Source organism: Crocuta crocuta, unplaced genomic scaffold (genome assembly GCF_008692635.1).
Source record: "Crocuta crocuta isolate KB4526 unplaced genomic scaffold, BGI_CrCroc_1.0 scaffold26, whole genome shotgun sequence".
Taxonomy (NCBI): domain Eukaryota; kingdom Metazoa; phylum Chordata; class Mammalia; order Carnivora; family Hyaenidae; genus Crocuta; species Crocuta crocuta.
Genome location: NW_027532249.1, coordinates 3,973,227 through 3,994,770, shown reverse-complemented (window position 1 = coordinate 3,994,770; position 21,544 = coordinate 3,973,227). Strand labels below are relative to the sequence as shown.

General features: G+C 36.4%; 1 protein-coding gene across 3 annotated transcripts in view; it reads left to right on the top strand.

The window, feature by feature from the left end:
* ANKRD12 (ankyrin repeat domain 12) overlaps positions 1-16,577 on the top strand; it is a 123,081-nt gene extending 106,504 nt beyond the window's left edge. For all 3 annotated transcript variants that reach the window (XM_077778170.1, XM_077778167.1, XM_077778169.1), the window contains 4 exons: positions 7,134-7,232; positions 10,867-11,010; positions 14,657-14,752; positions 15,310-16,577. In XM_077778170.1, the coding sequence (XP_077634296.1) occupies positions 7,134-7,232; positions 10,867-11,010; positions 14,657-14,752; positions 15,310-15,495 (525 nt within the window). In that variant the 3' untranslated portion in view covers positions 15,496-16,577. The remainder of the gene's footprint in view (positions 1-7,133; positions 7,233-10,866; positions 11,011-14,656; positions 14,753-15,309) is intronic.
* Positions 16,578-21,544: the final 4,967 nt, after the last annotated feature.

Below are 21,544 nucleotides of genomic sequence, written 5' to 3'. Positions count from 1 at the left end.
GCAGTCTTCCATGTGCCAGTTAGTCCCCCAAATTCTTACCTAGTCATGTCCTCTCTGATGACCTCCAGAATCAAATGCAGGTGCCTCCAGGCAGCATACCTGTCATAGGTTCAGTTCTGCAGGAAGTGGACCCTGAGACTATGCACAAGAGGCTTATTGGTGAGTGCTGTCAGGAACAATGCAAGTGTATGTGTGGAGGAACCAGAATTCAGCAGAGCGAGAAGTGGAACTGAAATGTAGTTGCAGCGCTTCTATCAGCTGAGCCCACAGAAGGTCTGGAGTGGGATGGCTCTTCTGACAGGTCGCTTGCACCCAGGAAGGAAATGAGGCCTGGCACATTTCCCTTCCAGTGTTCCTGCTGCCATTTCCTAGAGAGGAACTCCAGTGAGAGCTGCCAGCCTCCTAGGACCTGGGGATGGGTGCCTAATTCCTGAAGGAGGAGTCCTTGTGCCAAGCATCTGCTCCAACCTCAGACTTCCCCAGACCAAAAGAAATTTCTCTCACTTGCTCAGAAACCAATTTTTTTCAATTAGTGATGACACCAGAGTAGTATCCTATCAGTTACCAAATTCTAACCTTTCTACTCTGCAACTCTCCAGAATCTGTCCCTTCTACCACTGCCTTGTTTTAGGACCCTCATCATTATCTCTCACAACAGTGCAGCCACTTCTTCGCTTTTTTTTCTCTACTCTCTTTCTGCAGAAGCATTCTCTTTTGTTTTTAAACTTCTACCCTTTTTTTTTTTTTTTTTTCTAGGAGAGAGAGAGACAGCGTGAGCAGGGGAGGGTCAGAGAGAGAGGGAGTCACAGACCGAAACAGGCTCCAGGCTCTGAGCTGGCAGTCAGCACAAAGCCCAACGCGGGGCTCGAACCCACGAACCGCGAGATCATGACCTAAGCGAAAGTCGGACGTTTAACCGACTAAGCCACCCAGGCGCCCCAAACTTCTACCCTTTTAAAAACAATAAAGGGGTGCCTGGCTGGCTCATTTGGAAGAGCCTATGACTCTTGATGTCAGGGTCCTGAGTTCGAGCCCCACCTTGGGTATAGAGATTACCTAAATAAATAAAACTTAAAAAAAAACAAAAAAACCTGTTTCCCTACTTAAATATCTTAGCTGTGATTAGCTGGCTTTCCGTTGCCTACAGCTTAAAATCCACATATAGTCATGGCATAACCATTCATTTTGTAATCTGATCTCAATCTACCTTTCCAGCTTCATTTTCTCACTACTACCAAACTCACCCAATAATTCAGCCATATTTAATTCACTCTTCAATGGAAGTCTCGTGTTTACTACTTCTGCTACTTAGTACTGTACCTTCTACCTGAAATAATTGTTCTTGCCAGGCCTCTTTTTCTATCCTCTTCCATGCCTTTGTTTCAGCTGTGTTGTCACCTCTGTGCAAAATCTTGTCAAAGCAGAATTGTTTGTGTCTTCCTCATACCTCCCACACGATATCATAGTTAACTATTTACATGTCTACCTGTAATCTGATTAAGGGCTAGGACACTATCTCTTGTACAATGAATCCCAAATTAACTTCAGCTCTGAATACACTAGTGATTTCCATAACGGTGTTTCTAGCTGCTTGTGAACATCACCTGAGTGTACCACAATATCCATAAAATCATTAAGTCCAACACTAAGCTCATTTATCTTATCTCAGAAGTGCTTTTTTTGTCTCCTCTAATTTACTTACTATCATTACCTGCTCTTTCATTTCCCAGACTGGGAACCCAAAATTCAACCTCCACCTCTTCCCTTCTGCCTTCCCACCACATCAGTCACTAACTCATGTTGATCCATCTCACTTTCTTTCCCCTTTTCTCTCTTACCAGTGCAAGGGCGACATTAGCTCCATAGACAATTCACTCACATATGTGAATATTGCATAATTAAATATTCACAACATTACATATTCAGGTAATTTATAATCACATGCTAAGCATTGTGATAACTAGATATCAGAAATCAGCAAAGTGGGCACCAGGGTGGCTCAGTTGTTTGAGCATCTGACTTGATTTCAGCTCGGGTCATGATCCCTGAGTTGTGGGATCAAGCCTCATGTTGGGCTCCATCATGGAGCCTGGTTCATTTTCTCTCTCTCCCTTTGCCCCACTCCCCCACTTGCACTATTTCTCAAAATAAGAAAAAAAGGGGTGCCTGGGTGGGTCAGTTGGTTGAGCATCCGATTTTGGCTCAGGTCATGATCTCACTGTTTGTGAGTTTGAGCAGCACATTGGGCTCCGTGCTGATAGCTGGAGGCTGGACCCTGCTTTGGATTCTGTGTCTCCCTCTTGTCTGCTCCTCCCCAACTCATGCTCTGTCTCTCTTTCAAAAATAAATAATAAAAAAGATTTTTTTAAGAAATCAACAAAACCAGCATTCTGAATAGTTGTCATAAGTTCTAGTCTAATCTCTTATGTCAATCTAGCCTTCTTACTGTCTAGGTACCTATGTATACCTCAGATCTGATTATGTGACTACCTGGTTAAACATCTTTAGAGACTGAATTTTCTAAAGACCAAAGTCCCCATCATTGTCTACAGGTCCTCCCATACCTTTCTAGGCTTTTCTAGGTAGTTACTATCCTACGATACATGATGCTTCCCCAGGATATTCTGTGCTGTTTCACATCATGCCTTTGCATATGTTCATTCTTTCAAAGCCCAGTTCAGAGAAGAACAAAAAGTTAGGAGAAAAGGTAGGTCTTCAGTCCCACATCCATAGAACGTACCTGATGCTAGCTAGTGCCCTTTAAATCTTGAAAGACAGAGATTTTATTACTCTACTACTAGTAAACAGTAATAGTAATTTTAAAAAAATTTTTTTAGTGTTTTATTTATTTCTGAGAGAGAGAGCATGAGCAGGGGAGGTTCAGAGAGAGAAGGAGACACAGAATCTGAAACAGGCTCCAGGCCCTGAGCTAGCTGTCAGCACAGAGCCCGACGAGGGTCTCAAACCCACGAACTGCGAGATCATGACTTGCGCCGAAGTCAGATGCTTAACCGACTGAGCCACCCAGGCTCAGTAATAGTAGATTTTAAAAAATAGAATTGTAAATAAATTTGTCATTTTTCAAATTTTTTCAGCAAAATAATTTAATAACTTAAAGAATATAAAGCTAATCATTTTCTTATTTTCTTTGTTTCCCCTTACAGGGTAAAAAATTTGAATTGAAATATGTTGTATCATAGGCTTAAAATATAGGTAAAAACATAAAGAACCTATTTAAATTAAACTTAGCATACATACATACATACATTTATCTCAGAAGTGCTCTTTTTGTCATCTCTGATATATACAATTTAAATTAAACTTAGTATACATACATACAAAGTAGGTCACTAAAAATAATTCTAATAAGTCATGTCAGGTTGCCTTTTTAGTGCTGCCTATTGAGATATATATGTGTATATACAGTATGACACACATACTTGTATATATATTTTGTGTGCTTGTGTTTGATTACCTTTTCTTATTGCTTTGAAGATGATGTAATACAAGTTTATTTTCCTTATAGCAGTTCTGGGGATACAGCTTTGATTAAATCAGAATTTTGTTACAGTAAATGTATCAAAAAGGACTGTAAATAGAGCTGAGAATTTTTTCTGAGTGTAGTAGGTTATTTTTTGTTCGTTTTTAATGAGAATTATTAAAGAAACACACAGCACAGAATAGTACAAAGAGCAGTAGATTTCTAAGTAGTATACATAAGTTTGTTTGGATTTTGCTGCAAAACCAGCCGTGTGATCTTGAGTAATTCCTTCATTTTTCTGATTCTTAGTTTTCACATCTGTAAAACAATGCCTACCCTACCTCAAAGCGGGTTGAAATAGTATATGCTGTAACCCATTAAAAATTTTTAAACATTATATAGATTTAAGAGGTTACCGTTATTTTATCCAGCTCAAAATAAGTTTAAGGTTCATACTTAACTAGAGTTAATATGCAGCCCCCCACCTTTTTTTCATAAAAAGTTACTTTTGAGTTTATTGGACTAAAACTCATTTGTTCAACACTTAGTTCTAAAAAGTAAATAAAGAACAGGATAACAAAGATCACTTTTATATACATTATTTGTGGTAGTTTCCAATATGATTTTATTCGATTGTTTCCTGTCAGCTGATTGCCATCTTATTGAATTTCCACATTCATGTGATCTGTTTATAGAACCCATTAGAAATGTAGTGAAACATGGGGCGCCTGGGTGGTTTAGTCGGTTAAGCGTCCGACTTTCGCTTAGGTCATGATCTCGCGGTTCGTGGGTTCGAGCCCCGCGTCGGGCTCTGTGCTGACTGCCAGCTCAGAGCCTGGAGCCTGTTTCAGTCTGTGACTCCCTCTCTCTCTCTGACCCTCCCCTGCTCACGCTGTCTCTCTCTCTCTCCTAGAAATAAAACATTAAAAAAAAAGAAAGAAAGAAATGTAGTGAAACATCTCTAAAGTCAATTTTAAGTGTTTGTTCTTCTATCATATATTTTTATCATAATTTAACCAGAATGCTGCTGTTTTTCCAGAGGAAATCAAAGGAAGAGAAGCAAAATCATAGGTCAGGTTCCCAAAAGGCAGATGAACAGGGGGGAAAATAAAAGAAAAGACTTGTCACATCCTGGTATCCACTGTGGTCACTAGTGCCAACACACAGAGTCGGGGGGCGGGGGGAGTGGATAGAAAGAGCATCCCTGGAAACTGTTCAGAGATTTTATATCTTAGAGACTCCTGGGACTCACAGATCCTAAAAGGCAAAATCTCTAAGCATGATTTACTTAAAGATGAGGAAAACAGCAAAAGGAAAGTTTCCTCAGAAACCCTCTGTATATTCCTTTGGTGATTTTACCATTTCTCTGTACATCAGTAGTATGTTGGAAATCTCCAGATTTATGTATTCTGCCCAAACCTCTCTCCGGCTGCTTTTTTGCTAACTGGCTAGCTCCACTTGGATGTCCATGAGTTCCACAGACTTAACATGTCAGCACTGAATTTCTCCAAAACCGTATTTCTCTTTCCTCTTTTCTCCTCCTGAGATATCTCTTCACCAGCCATCCAGCCCTCATGCTGAAGGACCCACAAGTATCCTTAGCTACTCCCTCTCTTTTATTCTTAATCACTGTATTTTTAGACCCCATTCCTTCTATTTTCTTCTTCTCACACCAGTGTCACAATGATTTGCTTCCTTAATTCCTTGCCTGCAATCTTGTCCTCCTAATATCTATTCTGCAGACACAGCAGTGAGCTGTAAGATCTTTCATTGATTCCCCATCACATACAAAATTTACACTGTGTTAAACATACTATGTTTCACAGCATGTTAATTAAATACATGGGGCTGGGGCAGGGTGGGGAGAGTTCATGGTCAAATAAATTTGGAAAATGAAACACTGTTAATCTAAAATAGGTTTCTTCATTCCAGAACTTCTCAGAACCATTTAATTTGTTAATTGTGAGACACCTAAGTGAGTACATGTGTACAATGTTTCTCAAACCTACTTGTTCTTAGAACCATTTCTTATAAGTCATCTTCATGGGTTCAGTGTTCTCTGGAACACACTGTAAGAATAGCTAGTTAAAAAAAAAGAAAAGGTTTATAGAACCACAATTACTTTGCCCTGCTGATCTCTCCCTCCTCGTGTCCCACCATTTCTTCCCTCAAAATTGATGTCCCAGGAATTCAACTTGTAGTTGTCTCCTGACACCCTCCTATCTCTTTGTTTCGTGTACTTGATTATGCCATCTTCTGGCAGTTACCCTCCCCTCTTTCCCTTCTTATTTTCCCCACAACTCATTTCCCTTAACTCTTGATTTTGGCTCTTTAAGATGCAGCCTCAGGCACTAACCCTCTCCAAGAAAGTTTTTCTGACACCCCAGGCTGAAAGGAGTAGATACTCTTCCTCTGGGCTATATAAAGAAGGTCTTAATGATTTTGGAAAACTTTAAAACCATAGCACTAAACTTTACTGTTACTCTTGTTAAATTTAAAGATGGTTATAAGACATAGAATCAAACAAATGTATTATTGCAGTTAGAGGCATGAGAAATAACCCACCCCAATAATTTGTCCTGTAGAATTTTCCACCACATTGATTCAATTGAGTGACTCCTTGTGATGTGATTTAACATCTTTTTTGGTTTCCCATAATTCCTGTAAATTGTTCACTGATGATAGAGTCCCAGGGAGATCCAAGTTTGATTCTTTGGCTAGAGCTTTCTGTATATGGTGTTATATAATTCCTTTAGCACCACATCAGGAAGCACATAGAATCTGTGTGTCCCACCTTCTGAACAGTCAGAAGAATCAACTAAGTTATCATATGGTGCCAAAACATACTGAGATACCTTACCTTGCCCCAAAATGCTGACAGTAGTTAGAAGCTGGTCAGGGGTAGGGAGAGGAATATAGATACTCCAAGGGGTAGAGAGAGAATATTAAAGGGATCACAGATGTTGCTTTGTTTTAACAGTGGTGCACATGCATAGAGGGAGTTGGCTTCCTTAACCTCCAGCTTCTAACAGAAAGCAGTCCACTTTAATAGTCAAATAGAGATGAACCAACCATAAGATTTTTGGAGTGTATAGACAAAGTGGGTTATTGCATGCAAATAAAGAAGTTTGAAAACCACAAATCTGTTAGAAAATAATACATCTTTTTATAAAGGACTTAATTCAATAAATGTAAAAGCTCAGCACTTTAGCATTTGATTTTTATGTCTACAAAGAGACTTACTATACTGAGACTCAGACTGCTGTAATCCTTACGACTATTTGCTTGGTGGTTTTTATGTTTTTGTGACCCCACCCCTCCCTGTATGTGAGCTGTCACTTATTGATGCTCTAAAATGTGTCTCTGTAGTCAGAAACTTGCTTAGTCCTTCTCATTTGCTCTTTGAAACTTGTTCTTGCCTAAAAATTAAAACATCTGTGCTTACCAGATATTTATGTTCTGCTGTGTTTCAGACCACTGAAGTTGGGAAGTAACAACCAGTTGTATAATCATTACTGTATTATCTAATTCAGAGAACATCAGAACTCATGTTTTCATTAAATGATACACTAAGAAGTTTAATTTTATAAGAATAGCTCATTGTTGTAAACAAAACCTAATATTTTTAACTATATATATATTTTTTAATTAGATTACACCACCACCTTCACTATCAGATCCACTTAAAGAGCTTTTTCGGCAACAGGAAGTTGTAAGGATGAAACTACGTTTGCAACACAGTATTGAAAGGGTAAGAAATGTTTAAATTTACATTTATGCTGAAAATAACATTTATGTTTAAAATATTTTAACAATAGATTCTAATGACCTACATTACACATATACATATATACACATGTACACAAAACACCCACATACACACACCCAGTTTTCTCAGGAGATTTTCCTTATTTAGAACCATTTTTGGGAAATGGGGGATTTTGTTATCTTGTGCCTGTGCAGGTAGGTGGAGAATTTTTAAACCTGTTTTAGGTTAGCTGCTCCTGTGTTATGGTTCACTCTTAGTGTATTTTTGATGTATAAAAATCTCTAATAATTTCTTGTTATCATTTGTTGAACTAAAGCAGTGAATTCCTAGTAAGACATTTGAATTCCAGGTTTTAGAATTGTTGCTTGGTACCAGCTCCTTTAGTGCAGAATACTTTAGACAGCTGTACTTAGTGTTCCTTATAGGTCTCCTTTCATATTCTAGTTGTTAGTCTGGGAGTAGAATGACATGAAAAACCTGCCTATTTAGAGAAATCATGAAAGTCATGAATTTCACTTGAATTGACAAAAATATAATGCCTTCTTAATCTTTTGGGAGGCTAAGGACTTCTGGAACTTGAGACGAGCTGTAATCCTTCAAAGAGGTATATACATACTCATACGAACAAAAGTATGCAATCTCTTTGATTAACCCATGATTGATTTCCTGGGACTGAGGTTTTTAACCTTTTTGTGTCATGGGACCTTTAGCATTCTGGTAAATATAAAACCTTTTCTCAGAATTATATGTTTAAATTCGTAAAATAAACTTCTAGCATTGCAAAGAGAACAATAAATAAAAGAAGCACTGATACAGATCTTATATTGTGCATGACCTGTGTCAGTGAGTGGTTTGTTCTCAATAAGAAGTTAGGTCATTAACATGTCAATACCTGTTTGAACCATCAAGTGAAGCCACTTGATAACATATTTTCATCTCTGTATCTATCTATGTTATAAAAGCCATGCTGCCTTACAGAAAATTAAGAATTCTCATTTGAACAGTACAATTTTCCAAACTTTAACAAATAGTAAAACATGACTCACATCCTTTCATTTATTGACCAACAAACAATTTAGCATTGCAGAGTACTAGAAAGCAACTTAAAATGCCTGACCAACGTGACAGCAAACAGTGATACCATTTGGGGGCAATATCTGCAACAATTACGAATTGAAAATCCTTGTGATTTCTGTGGATGGCAAAGTTGCAAATACTTCTGAAATTACTGTGGTCTGTGGCCTACGTTTATAATGGAAAGAAATGCCAGTTGGCAGTTAGTAAAAATAAAGATATAATTTTTCCCATCTGAGTTCATAGAGGACCCTCTAGCCCCAGTCTATCCACAGGCTTCTTGGGAATGTTAGAACCCCCGGTCAGGAACCTCTGTTCTAGGGTCTTTTTTTCCCATCAAAAATTGTGATAACACTTGATGCTATACTGAGTGAATGAACACATCTTATACATCTTGGCCCTATCCTCATGCCCTACTCTGCACTTTGGGACATACATAATGCATTCTCTAAAGACATTGTTTGAGAAGCTGTATTCCAGAAGTTCAAAGACAAAACGTTAAGAACAATGGCCTATAGTGGAATATTTAGGCTATCATTCACATAGCATATCTCTGTTAAGTATTTTAGGAGAAGGTGTCTGCCTTCAAATAATATTTTTCTTGGGACACCTGGGTGGCTCAGCTGGTTAAGCATCTGACTTCAGCTCAGGTCATGATCTCATCATTTGTGAGTTCAAGCCCCACATTGGGCTCTCTGCTATCAGCACAGCACTTCAGATCCTCTGTCTCCCCCCACCCCCATTCATTCTCTCTCTCTCTCAAAATAAATAAACATAAAAAGATAATATATTTCTCATATAGTATTAAGGGATTTTTGGTTATTGGTCTTAATCTCTGTACAACTGCAACCAGTTTTTTAGGAAGCCTTTTCTTCTAGCTATGTTTTCTTAGTATCTGATCATTTTTGGGGGGTTGGTTATTTTATCACTTAAAGTCCCACCTTAAACTTGTACTTAAATTAATCCTGAGTGTTAGACTTACCTCTTCTCTTTTGAATATCATTTGTCACATAGAATTTAAAAGAAATTAAATAGGTCTGTGTTTGTCTTTTCACTAAATTATAAATACAGTAAAACTCTACAGCAATACATATTTGTATATAATGAGACCTGCATGCTCCAGTAGGGGAAGGATAAAATTCTTATCATTGTTAAGTTGAGGGAGAGTGGGGAACATGGTGGGAACAAGACCAGCCACACCCTTGATATTCCCTCAGGCCAGCCTGCCAGACAGAACCAACAAAATGATAGACATCTTTTAATGGGAGGAGTCCTGGACTCATTACCTCTGTCCTTGAAGTTCCAGCCATCCACAGGTCCCAGAGTTGTCCCCATTGATGTTTAAGCCAAAGAAGACCATTACCACCAGATGGCACAAGTCTATAACCAGTATCATGATGGGTTGGGATCTGTAGCTACACCCTAGGAATTCCCAGTCTCCTAAATGCAAAAGATCACCTACATCATTTCATTAACTTTATGATAGGGTGACTCTGTATATTACATAATTGGAAGTTTTGCACCCCACTTAACACATTTTAAATCAGGATTGTACTGTCATTGCTAGAGGTTTAAAAAAAGCATCAAACTACAGTGTTCGTTCCTGTGAAAATATTTATTGTAAAACACAAGCTCTTACCATAATGGCAGACCACTTCACACTCATTAGAAAGGCTATAATTAAAAGATAACAACAAGTGTTGGCAAGGATGTGAAAAAATTGGAACCCTCATACATTACTGGTGGCAATATAACATGAAACAACTGCTGTAAAGAACAGTTCGGCAGTTTCTGTCCAGGTTAAGCATTAAACTACCATATGACCTAGTAGCTCTACTTCTAGTTAATTACCTAAAGAAATAGAAAATATGCATCCAAACAAAAACTTAGAGCATGAATGTTCATGGCAGCATAATTTGTGATAGCACAAAGGCAGAAACAACCCAAAAAACCATCAGCTGATGAATGGATAAATAAAATGTGGTATGTTTGTACAATGGAATATTATTTGGCCATTAGATGGGATGAAGTACTGATAGATGCTGCAACACAGATGAACCTTGAAAATATGTGACATGAAAGAAGTCATTCATAAAGTACCACATATTATATGGATCCATTTGTAAGAAATGTTGAGAGTAGGTAAATCCACAGTAACAAAAGTAGAGTAGTGGTTGCCAGGGGAAGAGGAGGAATGGGCCATGACTGGTGATGGATATGGATTTTCTTTTTGGGGTGATGAAAATGTTCTGAAATTAGTGGTAATGGTTGAACATCTTGATGAATATACAAAAAGCCACCATTGTGCATTTTAAATAATTTTTAAAAAGAGACTGGCATTTTTGTAAAGAATATTTACTTAATACTTTTAGAACACTTGGAATTCTCAAATCACTCAAGCTTTCTGTAAATAAAAACTTCTCTGAGATTCAGGTTCTTTAGTACATATTAAGAGATTTTATTTTATTTGAAAAACAAGTGATTGAAGAATTGTGTGGGTTTTGTTCTGTTTTTTTTTTTTTTTCATTCTTGGTTCAACTAGGAAAAACTCATTGTATCCAATGAACAGGAAGTTCTACGAGTTCATTACAGAGCTGCAAGAACATTGGCAAATCAAACACTGCCATTTAGCGCATGCACCGTTTTACTGGACGCAGAAGTATACAGTGTGCCACTGGACGCTCAGGTAAGGTGCCAGTGATACAGTTAAATTTTTCCTAAACACAACGTAAGTGTTTTTTAATCTATTTCCATAGAAGAAACTTGAATTCAGCAATCAGTAAAACTCAAATGAGAAAAATACAAAATAAAGCACTTCCAGATCACCTGATCCTCTATTTTCCAAAATCCTCTAAACATTAGCCTTATCTTATAAAAGCAGATATTTACAAAACTGATATATGTGTTTGGAATAATGCCCTTGAACATAATTTGTAATTTGTTTCTAAAGTGGATGTTTACATCTTCAAGCAACTGGAAGACTACTACAGGCAGATTAAATATCTAGATTGTGATGGTGCTAAAATAGGGCCAAGCTTCTGTTTCAATCTTGAATATTGCTGGAATAAATAAATGTAGTTGTGAAGAAAACTGTAGCTACGTCTTGAATAAAGTTTAATGCCACATCTAAATTATAGGAATTTAAAACCAGACATTTCAGTGGTCACAATTTTTTGTGCCTTTCAAACCAGAATGAAATTCATAGGTCATAAGAGAGAATATAATGATTAAAATAAAGAGTATAGTACAGAGTGAAATAAGTCAAGCAGAGAAGGACAGATACCATATGTTTGCACGTATAGGAGGATTAGGAGGAACTTAATGGAGAACCATGGGGGAGAAGAAGGGGAAAAATAGTTGGGGAGAGAGAGGGAGGCAAACCATGAGAGACTCTTGAATGCTGAAAACAGTCTGAGGGCTGATGAGGGTGGGGGAGAGGAGAAGGGGGGGGTGATGGGCATGGAGGAGAACACTTGTGGGGATGAGCCTGGGTATTGTATGGAAACCAACTTGACAATGAACTATTTTTTAAAAAAAAAGACAAGGATTATCACAAAAAATACTAGAAAATGCTGTTTTAAGTCAGACATACTAGAAATACAAATGATACAGGGTATATTACAGAGAATATTGCTTAGTTCTCTCTGGGCTTTATTTTTCTCAGCTGTTTAAAAATAAAGATTAAACTAGATCAGATTTCAGAGTTTCTTAAGTCATCAACCATTTTTATCCAAATGAACTTTCAAATTCAGAGATATTTGAAAAAGCTATTAAGAATAATTGGATCTTAAGAAAGAACTGTTTGAGGAAGTAAACACTGGAAAGGCCACTAAGAGACTGTACGTAATACAGCTTTAATGAATTTAAACGGAAGAATGAGTGATTTTTTGAAACATTTTTTAATGTTTTATTTATTTCAGAGAGAGAGAGACAGCATGAGCAGGGGAGGGTCAGAGACAGAGAGAGATACAGAATCTGAAACTGGCTCCAGGCTCTGAGCTAGCTGTCAGCACAGAGCCCGAAGCGGGGCTCAAACCCACGAACCATGAGATCATGACCTGAGCCGAAGTCAGACGCTGAACCGACTGAGCTACCCAGGTGCCCCAAGAATGAGTGATTTTTAATAACTGAAATGAGCAGTTTAATTGTGTTACTGAAGACTGAACTAGACCATCTAATATCTTGAGGTCTTTTTAAGTTGCTTGCAATTACAGAGTAATGAAATCGATTTAGGAATGAAATCAATTTAGGACAATGTAAATCAAGCTACAAGGAATGTCCCTTGAAGATTTCTAGTTCAGAATGGTTGGGTAAACATACCTGTTTATTTTTTTATTTCTCCCAAAACTCATTGAAATGACAAAAGACATGTCAAAATAAAAACCAATCCATAGCAAAACTGGAAATCAAGATGGAAGGCCACTGGACCAGAACATAATGACATTTCTGATAAAAAGACAGATGAGAGGGGCACCTGGGTGGCTCAGTCAGTTAAGCATCCAACTCTTGATTTCAGCTCAGGTCCTGATCTTGAGGTTCATGGAATTGAGCCCCATGTCAGGGCTCTGAGCTGACGGTGCAGAGCCTGGCTGGGTTTTTCTCTCTCACTCTCTGCCCCTCCCCGACTTGTGCGTGCACACACTCTCCCAAAATAAACAAACAAAGACAGATGAGAACATACTGATAGTAAAATATAGCAGTGTTGAGGAATCTATACCCTAGATAGGTTATAAAGAGAACTTCAAAAATGAGTGAATTTTCCTAGTAAACACTTAAAATGATCCCAAAATCAGAGACTAAAAGAGGATCAGGCCATAATCAGCCTAATAATTAAAGGACAGAAGAACATAATCATTCTCTTGAGGAAAACTATGAAACTCTTATCTGTCCTTTTACAACTGCCTTCAGAGTAGTAGTTCTGTCAGCTGGGTAGTAGGCTTCTATCAGAATAGCCTCCAAAAAACAAAGGAAAAGGGAAATAAACAATTCTGCCTTTCCTGGCTAGGGGCTTGGATCATACATTAGCCTGTTTTCTCATCATACTTCTTCCTTTTCAAAGTAAATCTGTAATATTAATAAGATTCAATAATAGGNCACTTGTGGGGATGAGCACTGGGTGTTATATGGAAACCAACTTGACAATAAACTATTTGTAAGGAAAAAAAAAAAAAGATTCAATAATAGGGGTGGCCTGGCTGACTCAGTCAGTAGAGGATGCAACTCTTGATCCTGGGATTGTGAGTTCAAGCCCCATGATGAGTGGAGAGATTACTTAAAATCTTTTAAAAAATAAAAAAGTTGAACAATAAAATTTTAAATACACAAAAATCTTATGAAGGATCTAGGAGGAAGGGATAGTGGCTGAAAATGTGAGCATCCACCTGATGCCTGCATGGCACTTGGATGGCACTGGTGGTGATAATAGCAATAGTAGTAATTACTGCAGATATTTAGTAGAGTGAGTGCTGCCTGTATGCCCAAGCATTCTGGTGAGGACTTCAGAGACTCTTAATCTTGTCAAAACAAGATTAAAAGAGGTAGGCATTTTGAGGTGCCTATGTGTAGCTCATTCAGTTAAGCATCTGACTCTTGTTTTCAGCCCAGGTCATTATCTCACGGTTCGTGGGATCAAGCCCCCATGTCTGCCGTTAGTTCAGAGCCTACTTGGGATTCTCTCTTTACCTCTCTCTTTACCCCTCCCCTACTTGTGCACACACACTCTCATAATAAGTAAACATTTCTTAAAATGTTAAAAGGTACTCCTTCCATTTTACAGAATAGAAAATTGAGAGTACGTAATTTGTTCAAGATCACACAATAAGACACAAAGCTGACATTTGAATATGGCCTATCTTAATTCCAAAACTGGTGTTCTTAAGAGTTGATCCAGAATTTCTTTATGATCACTCCAAAATATTGGTCCTGGAAAAAATGTTGGCCTCAAAATCCTGCCTCCCACCTTAACACTTTCTCCCTACATACAGTAAACGTTAACATTAAAAGGAAATAAGAAGTTAATTATACTTTAATAAGAATGTCATAGGTGTAATACTTAATATGACATGCCTTTTTGAGAACCATCTTTGACTCACAAAGCAGTAGGATTTAATAACTAAACTCAGCATCCTAGAAATCCTAATAATCTGTCTATTTAATATAGAACTAAATGCTTTATCAAGTTTCTTAAATATCCAAAATATAAGATTATCATTTTTCAAAATCTGTTTCCATCATTCCGTCCGTCATTCTATCACACCATAGAACAGTGGGATGGCGTATAGGTTTTAAAGTGGGTTATTGGGTAGTATTAACTTCTTAACGTTCTTTTTCAGTCTGATGACAGTAAAACCTCTGTGAGGGATCGCTTTAATGCAAGACAGTTCATGTCTTGGTTACAAGATGTGGATGATAAATTTGACAAATTAAAGGTATGTATGTTTAGAAATTCAGTTTAAATGGATGCTTCCCCCTTAAACAGAAATTGCAGAGCTCTGTTAGGAGTGACTAGGGAAAGGAGATAGCAAAGAGGCGTCCTCACCCCAGCTACAGTCAGGAGGTAAAAGAAAAGACCACATGTCCATTTTTCAGGACCAGTGTAGTAAAAGGTGAAACTGTCACAGAAGCAGCTTCTAATGGGCATCTTCATGCTTACTATCCAAAATACAAGTCTGGCTTTAGTTCTAACATGTGAAAGAATGGGAGAGCAATAAGGAAAAGAGAACATTTTGCAAAGTAGTTCATAAAGAAAATTATTTGTTTTGATAATTTGAAATCTCACTATTTGAAAGAGCAGTTTCAAGTTAAAGTCTGTGAGATAAGACAGTTGTGAAGTTGCAGACTCAGAAATAGCATATAGATATAGACCAGATAAAGCAGAAATGGGTGTGTATCAAAAAAATCCCTAAAGAATCTATGGATGATACTAATTTTTAAACAAAGCATATTTAACAGAGTAATCTATTAACTCTTCTCTTCTTTCCAATAGACCTGTCTTTTAATGAGGCAACAACATGAAGCTGCAGCTTTAAATGCCGTCCAGAGATTAGAATGGCAGCTCAAACTCCAGGAACTTGATCCTGCCACCTATAAATCTATCAGCATTTATGAGATCCAGGAGTTTTATGTTCCCCTCGTTGATGTTAATGACGATTTTGAATTGACTCCTATATAGCAGCCGTTACTTCCGGTGGTGTCGTCTTAAACTGATGTGGCTCAAGAGTATTAAACTGTGGAACACTGCCTTTTGAAAAAATACTGATAATTCTGCCTTTACAGTTGTTTAGTAAAGTTTGACTAAAGTTGGTTATGTAGTAAACACTGTCATTTAATAAACAATGAAAAGAATTATTTTGGATCCCAGATCCAAATAGTTTCTAACTGAAATCTATTATTTATATTGGTGAGAGGTAACTATTGCATTAGAGCATGTTGGCCGACTGTGGGAGATACTTTAAAAGTTGAGAATCTGCTGACAGCACTGGAAGTTGTTAGCACTCCTAAGTAACAAGGTAACCACTAGTATTCAAATCTCTTTCAAGTTTTATTAAAATGTACCGGTGAACTAAAAGGTTCAGTTCCTACCAAATAGTTTCTAATGTGGAAGAAAAACGTGGCACAAAATTTCTTCAGTTTATTTTATCTGTAAATTAATTGTACAGCTTTCTTTTCAAAAGTTTTAATATTGTCTTCCTTTTTAATAACTTATTTTATACATATTGTGCAGATGTAAATCTTGTAATTAACGGTCAAAATGTATACAAAGGGATTGGTAGTCAAAACATGTGCAAAGAAATAATTGTAAAACTGTTTTGTCTGATGTTTTATTGGACCAAAGTTGTAGTTTGTATGGAGTGTAGTAGTAGTGTGTTCACGTAGCAAAACTTTTAAATAAGGCATGCGTGTGTTTGAGTTAGCTTGTTTTCATCACCATAACTGTAAAGGTTGTGACTTAGTTGTTCTGCATGCTTCCTATAATTTAACTCTCTTCATAAGCGATGCCTAAAGTAGCGTAGGGTGTTTTCATGCCAGTCTCCTGGGATAGTACCTATGACTCACTATGTTGGACATATTATTTAGAATTAGTCATACAAAGAAACAGCTCTTTTTTCATCTCACAGTAGAACCTATTCCCCTCTCCCAAAATGCCTTTGAATGAAAATTCTGAAATTGTAAATGTCTATTTTAATACTCAAGTATGAAAGAATCTGTGAATATATGTAAATATGTTTAATAAATTTTATTGGTCATGTTAAATCATTGTAAAACTTTTTTACATTGCTTAAATATAAGGTTTTAAGCTTAATAACCTTTGCACTTTTAAAATAAAAACAGAGTACTCAAATCAAAAAAGAGATGCTTGGTAGTCAAAATAAGTACAAGAAACAGGCATATTCCGATCAATCTCTGCAATGTTTATGAAAAATTGATTAATATGTTGTATTTTTTTCCTTGTATCAAGATGCAAAACATAATTTTCAGAATTTTATAATTAAGATTTGGTATGCTGTTTTTAATAAAATAATTAGCAATATACTTAGAAAAAGTCCAGTGTCTCCTGTACAATGAGGTAGATTAAATATTCAGGAATATTTCAGATCTGAAATCTGCTAAACTTCTTAAACATTTTTGAAAGGAAAATTAGGTTAAATGTAAAAGTGAACATAAGTGTATGAGGTAAAATTTACAAAACTTTCCACAGTACTTTCTTGAATTATAAAATAATACTGGATGTTTTTTACTCTGATAGAGAAAAGTAAAAAGAATATATGAGGAATAAAGTGACTTAAACTCAGCATGCAAGTTGGAAATCCCAGCTAACGGGAGAGAATGTAAGAATTGAAGTTTTTGAGTGCAAAGGTATATATTAAGCTTAGAGGTTTTTGAATTTTTACGTCAATTTATATTTTAATTCATACTGTACTTGGCATGCGCAATAAAGCAGCACGTGTAAAAAGTACACAGTGCAAGGACTTTATTATAAAAGTTGGATGTAGTGTTCTTTAGAAATTTAGATGAGAGATTTGGGCCTTTTTTTATTGGATAAATGGGGCCAAGAAAGGCAGGGTAGATTTTGAAGCACTGGTTTTGTTGAAGTTAAGTTTATTAAGGCTGGGAACATTAAAAGCTAATTTATAAAAGCAATACTTTTTAATATGAAAAACGTAATGCAAATTTTGTGTGTACTTTTGCCTAAAAATAAAAAACCAGATTATTGAGCATTGAAGTCATAGAAAATATGAGAGGGATAAATGTATTTTGTTCTGAAGGTCCACCTGGAAAAGGGGGAGAAAAATCACCACTCGGCCAAACAGAACAAGCTGCAGTAGAGAAAAAGCAAGAAAGCAGGAATCTGGCATATTTTAGTTGTCCCAGCTTTTTAAGTACTAACTCCAGTTCTCACCCTCTTCCATGGTACCTCAAGTTGCTGGAGCCTCTCTGCCATGATTCTCCTTCTGCAGGTTTCCTTTGTAAAGTGACTCAAAGCTAATCGGATATAGCTTAAAAGAAAAGTGAATGTCTTCTTGGTGGAAATTTATACCTGAGTAGTTAAGAGCTTTGATATTAAAGATTTTTCTGAAGCTCTGAAATGCTAGAAAAAAACTTGGGGTATATACCTAAAAAGACTTAGGATTCTGAAAGAGAAATAAAGGATGGTTAGTTTAATCAGTGATTTTTTTTTTAACTATTCAATATCATGAACAAGATACTAAATTGTACCTAAGGATTTGTATTTCTTTAAATCTTGTTCTAAATCATATCTGTTTAATAAATGACTAGTTGATATTTGTGCATGTTATTTAATAAAGAGTTATATTTTTATAGAAAAATTAAGAGTGAAATGTGTGCTAAATGTTTTTTACTTTCCATTCCCATGTGACTCTAAGCCAAACACCAGTGTTTACCTGGACAGTAGCAAAAATGCAGAAATACTCATTTTGGGGAAACAGGCTTGGAAGAATAGTTCATGTCTATTCAGTAGTCATGTCTCAAAAATGAATTTTAAATGTTAGATATGCTGCAAACGTCATAACCACAAAAATCTCAAGGAAAGCCCCATGTGGCTCATTTTAATTGACTTAAGAATTACAAATTATACATTTATTCTAGAAATTGAGTGCAGTGCTAAATATATATTGTCCTTAGTTATCTAGAAAGTTAGCAATATTTTTTATTCTATCTCTGACACAAAACTCCAAAATGTTTTATAATAGGAAACTGACTTCAAAACTCATGAGATAGTCTTATCTTTTACTCTTTTAAAGAGGGTATTTTCATGATTTTTTAAAAAGTCCTCAGATATTTAAGGCAAATAAACTGTTAGTCAGTCATCTTTGGGAAAGCTTGTGTGAAGTTTAATAGATTAAATATCTTGTGGATTCATTTTCTTGGTGGTTCTTTGACACTGTAGTTCCCATTGTACCTAAAATGGAGTTACAAAGCCTCTACAGTAGTAGTTTCCAAAAATATTTCCAGTCAGTAAAACCGGAGTTCATAGGACAAACTGAGGCAAATACAATTTAAATAATTCTCTTCATCAAAATAGCAAAAAAAAAAAAGGAACCCTAGAATTATAAGTATTAGCATAAAAACTGAAAAGTGCATCTAGAGAGGTGGATTTTTTTCCAGTGATTAAATGTTAAATACACAGTATCTGCAAATAATGTAAATTTTTATCCGTGTGCATATCTCCGTAAGAGAAAATAGCATAAGAAAATTATTTACTTAAAAGTAAACACAGTCTTCGTTGCAAGAGGACTCAGTTTTATTAGATGGGTTAGTTACACAGAATTTAAGATTATTTATGAAACGCATTTAACTCTATTGATGACTTTTTCAATGCCTTAAAAAAAAGCTATATGCTATATCAAAATATCTGAGTAGTCCTAGATAAAAAGCTCTTAGGTGGCCACCTTTTTCTCCACTTGTAAAGAAAACTCTGCTATTGATACACAAAATTAGGCATATGTAGCATATGTTTACCGACTAAAGAGCATCCTTGTGTGCCCATCACTCAGCTTGAGAGATCATTATCAGTACGCTTCTTCTGCTTTTGTTTTTAAACTGACTTAAATCCAGTTTAAAAAAAAAAAAACATCTTAATTAGGCAGTGTGTTTTGAGAAATCCTGACAAATGTATACAGTCTTGTTACCATTGCCCAAATTGGGATTATTTCCAGCTTCTTTCCATCACCACAGAAAGTTCCCCTGTGCGCCTTTTGAGTCAGTGGCTCCCTACCCCAGAAGCAATCACTGTACTTCCCATCACTATATATTGCTTATACCTGTTCTTGAACTTCATATAAATGGAATCAAACAGTATATAGTACTTTCTTGTGTCTGCCTTCTTTCTCTCAACATAAGGTTTTGAAAATCATCCATGTTGCATATACCAGTAATCTGTTCCATTTTCTTAATGAGTAGTAGTATATTGTACAAACTTGTTTATTCATTCTCTTGTTGGTAGACATTTGGATTGTTTCCAATTCAGGGGCTGCTGTAAATAAAATTGTGAACATGAAAATATTTTTGTAGACATATTCTTTCTTTCTTGGGTACATACCTTGGATTGTTAGGTTATAGAGAATAGTTGTATGTTTAACGTTATTAGACACCAACAGTTCTCAAAAGTGATTGTACTGTTTTATACCCCTGCCTCTGAGAGACCCAATTGTTCTGAATCTTCATCAATAGTGGGTTGTCAGTCTCCAGTTTTAGCAATTTTGGTGGGTGTGTGGTGGTACCTTGTGTCTTTAATCTGCAGTTCAATGATGACCAGCGAGTTGAACATTACTTTCCATATGCCTTTTGACCTATACATATTTTGTGAAATGTCCTCAAGTGTTTTTGCTCATGTTTTATTGGGTTGTCTCTGTTACTGATTTGTAGGAATTCTTTATATATTCTGCATATAAGTCCTTTGGTCAGATACATTTGTCCTGTGGGGCACTTGGGTGGCTCAGTCAATTGGGTGTCTGAGTCTTGATTGTCTCAGGTCATGATCCAAGGATCATGGGATTGAGCCTCATGTTGGGTTCTGTGCTGGTTGTGGAGCCTGCGTGGGATTCTCTCTCTCCCTTTTTTTTTGTCCCTCCACCCACTTCTGCGTGTGCTCTCTCAAAACGTTAAAAAAAAATTTTTTTCAATCTTAAAATCAAACTGATTCCAGGTAACTCAACTGCATGACTGAACCTAATCCATCACTAAAGGAATACAACAAAATCCAGTAACCAACAATGGAAAAGTGACAATGTCTAGCATCCAACAAAAAATGATCAATCATGTAAAGAAGCAGAAAATTATGACCCTTAACTAGAAAAAAATAGAAACTGAACTAGAAATAAAAGCGGTAGAACTGGCAGACAAGTTTGGTAATAAAACTATTATAGTCTTTATGTACAGAAAAGTAGAGGAAAACATAACCATAATAAGGAAAAAGTGGACATAAAGTTTTAAAAACCCAAATCGAAATTCTTGAGAAATGAAAACTATACTAGGTGCGATAAACTGATGAGACACTGCAGAAGTAAAGATTATTATATTTTAGAACATAGCAATAAGAAATTGCCTCAAATGAGAAATGGAAAGAAAAAAGATTGAAGAAATGAACAGAGCATCCGTTAGCTGGGAGGCCATATCAAGTGGCCTAATGCATGTAATTGAAGACCCAGAAGGAGAGGAGAGGGAGTGGTAACAGAAAAAGAATTTTAAGAAATAACGGCTGGGGAAAATCTCTATCAACCTAGAATTTGTATATGCCAAAAATATCTTTGAAGAATAAGAGCAAAATAAATTTTTACCAAAGCTGACAAATTTTGATATACACAAAGGAGTGAAAACATCCAAAATCGTAAAAATGTTTGTGGGGATTAAAAAACTTTACAGCATATGTAAAAGTAAGATGCATGACAATGGTACAAAATTGGTTGAGGGGAATAGAAGTATGGTGTTGTAAGTCCTCATAAAATGAATGAAGTGGTGTGATATTAGTTGATGGTAGATTGTGATACATTTTAAGAAGTACACTGTAGGGGCACCTGTGTGGCTCAGTCAGTTAAGCATCTGACTTCGGTTCAGTTCATGATCTCATAGTTCTTGGGTTCAAGCCCCACATCAGGCTCTGCACTGACAATGCAGAGCTTGCTTGGGATTCTCTCTCACTCCTCTCTCTGCTCCTTCCTGACTTGTGCTTTTTCTCTCAAAATAAATAAAAAAACTAAAAA